The sequence below is a fragment of the Arachis stenosperma genome, chromosome 4 (assembly GCF_014773155.1).
Source record: "Arachis stenosperma cultivar V10309 chromosome 4, arast.V10309.gnm1.PFL2, whole genome shotgun sequence".
Taxonomy (NCBI): domain Eukaryota; kingdom Viridiplantae; phylum Streptophyta; class Magnoliopsida; order Fabales; family Fabaceae; genus Arachis; species Arachis stenosperma.
This window is the reverse complement of record NC_080380.1, coordinates 129,516,868-129,519,508: the sequence shown is the minus strand read 5'-3', so window position 1 is coordinate 129,519,508 and position 2,641 is coordinate 129,516,868. Positions and strand designations below refer to the sequence as shown.

The 2,641-nt window shown below is 33.8% G+C and overlaps 1 protein-coding gene across 1 annotated transcript; it reads left to right on the top strand.

Moving 5' to 3' along the window:
• The first annotated feature begins 936 nt into the window (after positions 1-936).
• LOC130975505 (serine/threonine-protein phosphatase 7 long form homolog) lies at positions 937-1,503 on the top strand. Its single transcript, XM_057900295.1, has one exon. The coding sequence runs from the start codon at positions 937-939 to the stop codon at positions 1,501-1,503; it is 567 nt and encodes a 188-aa protein (XP_057756278.1).
• The last annotated feature ends 1,138 nt before the right edge of the window (positions 1,504-2,641 follow it).

Below are 2,641 nucleotides of genomic sequence, written 5' to 3'. Positions count from 1 at the left end.
TTTAGCAACTATAGTTCGTGATTATACTCATATAGCAGAACACATTATTAATTTTTTTGGAACAACCTAATATGGTAAGTTTATTATCTTTGTTAACTTAAAATTTAGTATTTAGAATGTGTTATCTTTAGTGTGATTATTTTAGTTGATATTATTATTAGCAGTTGTAGCAAATTAAATAATTTAAATACTTTTTGTTTATTTTTTTGTGATAATATTAACAATTTTATTTATTGTAATAATGTTATTGTAATTTAATTAGTTAATTTGTAGTTATTAAAATTAATAAAGAATAAAACATTGATAAATTTCTTTTAGAACTTCCGTTATTATATTTTTATTTCCTTTTATTTCAAAAATTATTTTTATTGAACTTAGTAAATAAGATAATTTACAATGTAATTGTTAAAATTAATAAATAATATAAATGGAAATTATCTTTTTGGAATTTTTGCAATTATGTTTTATTTTATCTTATGTTATAATATTTGTATTTGTAATTGTAATTATGTTTTATTTTATTTTATCTTATAATATTTGTATTTGTACTAGTTGGTAGTTATTAATATTAATAAATAACAGAAATATAAAAAATGTGATTTTTTGAATTTTATATAATTATTTTTAGTTTCTGTTTTAATGTTTTTTTATTATATTGTAATTTTTATTTTCTTAATTTGAATAAATAATATTAACCCTAATGTAAATTATCTATAATTTTTTGTATTAGTTTTTTGAATTTTATGTAATTATTTTTATTTTATTTTTGGATTTAATTTTGATTTTAAATTTTGGACAATTATAAAATTGTTTTCTATTTTCTGTTTTTGGATGTCCTATACCAAGCTAACAAGAATCTTTTACCGCGTAAACTTGATCCACCAGAGATGTGACATCCGACGATTGACCAGGCCTTAGGAACAACATGATTCTACCATGTCTCGAGAGTGGGACATATCAGAGGGCATTCCGCGTTGCTATTTACTCTTGCGGAAAGGTGGAGGCCAGAGACTCATTCTTTTGTATTGCCAATCAGTGATACACATATTTGGCCTGCCGATTGATGGAGAGGTTGTGACCGGTTTGACCGATAGTAGTCAAGACTCCTTGGTCAATCAGAGCATGCCGATTTTCGACAGCAAACCCATGGTGAGTAGTTCATCTAAAAGTTACATAAAATTGGCATGGGTTTGCCATATCATAGACATACAACCTCTAGACACTTGGGAGTCTATTCAGCGATACGTTAGGTGTTACATCTTTTATCTGTTGGGAACCACCCTCTTCGTGGATAAGTCAACGGCATATGCAGTTGAAAGTTGGGGGACAGCAAATCTCACACATCTTTATAGGTCACTGTGCTGTGCATCGTGGTATGATTGCAAGGACATGGACGGCCCGCTTGATTTGTTGTTTGTTTGGGCATGGGAGCAAATGCCCTTTCTTGCGCCCATTTCAAGACAGCAGCTTGTATCAGTTGATATACCAGTTGCACGTAAATAACAGTACATAATTTATTGGAGTTTGACTCATATTTCATTTATGTTTCACTGGCAATACGTAATTTAAACTCTGTTATAACGTTGTGTATTGCAGGTGGAGTCATCATCCACGACAAGGAGTGAATGTCGAGGAGCACGACGTCTATTAGGCACGACATAAACTACATGGAAGAGGTCAATATCAGTATTAATTTATAAGAATAATTTATGGTATTAATAATCTAACTTAGCCCATGTAATATTTTGCAGTTTGTCGACAACCATACATCGACATCATCATCCCGGCCGAACTACTTGCCCACCTTAATGTGTGTGACATGGTAGGGCCGTTACTTCAAGTATGTTGAATGGCATCCTACGGACTGAGTGGTTCGCCAGTACGGGTATGCATAGTCCCTTCTCTGTCGGGACAGGCCATCTCTCTTGATCAGTATTGTTATACTCTTCAGGGAGTATAGTGCCATGATTTGGAGCACCATACTCGACGTATGGATTCAACAATTGGGAAACTGTCGCAACAGTCGGTTGCGAGATAGGAATCTGTAACCAATCACTGACTTTACCCATCTGTTGATTACTGTATAGATGGGTGTCGTCAATTTGAACTAGTGACTTGCAATATTTGAAGGTTCTTATGCATGGATTAAAACTTTAGAATACCCGATGAAGTATCCTAACACCATCCACCTCTTTACTCCCGTTATACAGGGGTTGTGTTTCTATTTAGAATTGTGAACCAGAAATCTTCTGAACCATTGTAGAGAACCATAACGACAAAGCTACGTAGATTCTTCCCATCCACCAAAAACTTTAGCTATCGACTTCTGCTTTACTAACCAAGCCTTTCGGTAACTAATAGTGTAGTTGAATCTTGCTTGGACTTCCGCAATTATAGATTTCACCTTTATGGATTGGTTGGATTCAACCAATGGCTTTATAGCCTCAGCAATCGTGTCCGAGTCCAACTTGGAGTGATCATGTGAGATCGTTCCCATGAAACACGTGCCTCCCGTTGTATCTTGAATCTCCCAGCAAGCTTTCTTCTGTATCAAGCTGTCTCGAATAAGCCAATCGCACCCACGTCCATAAGTCTTGCATTTTGCATAGAAAATTTGTGGCTCAAATTCATAAGCAACGTA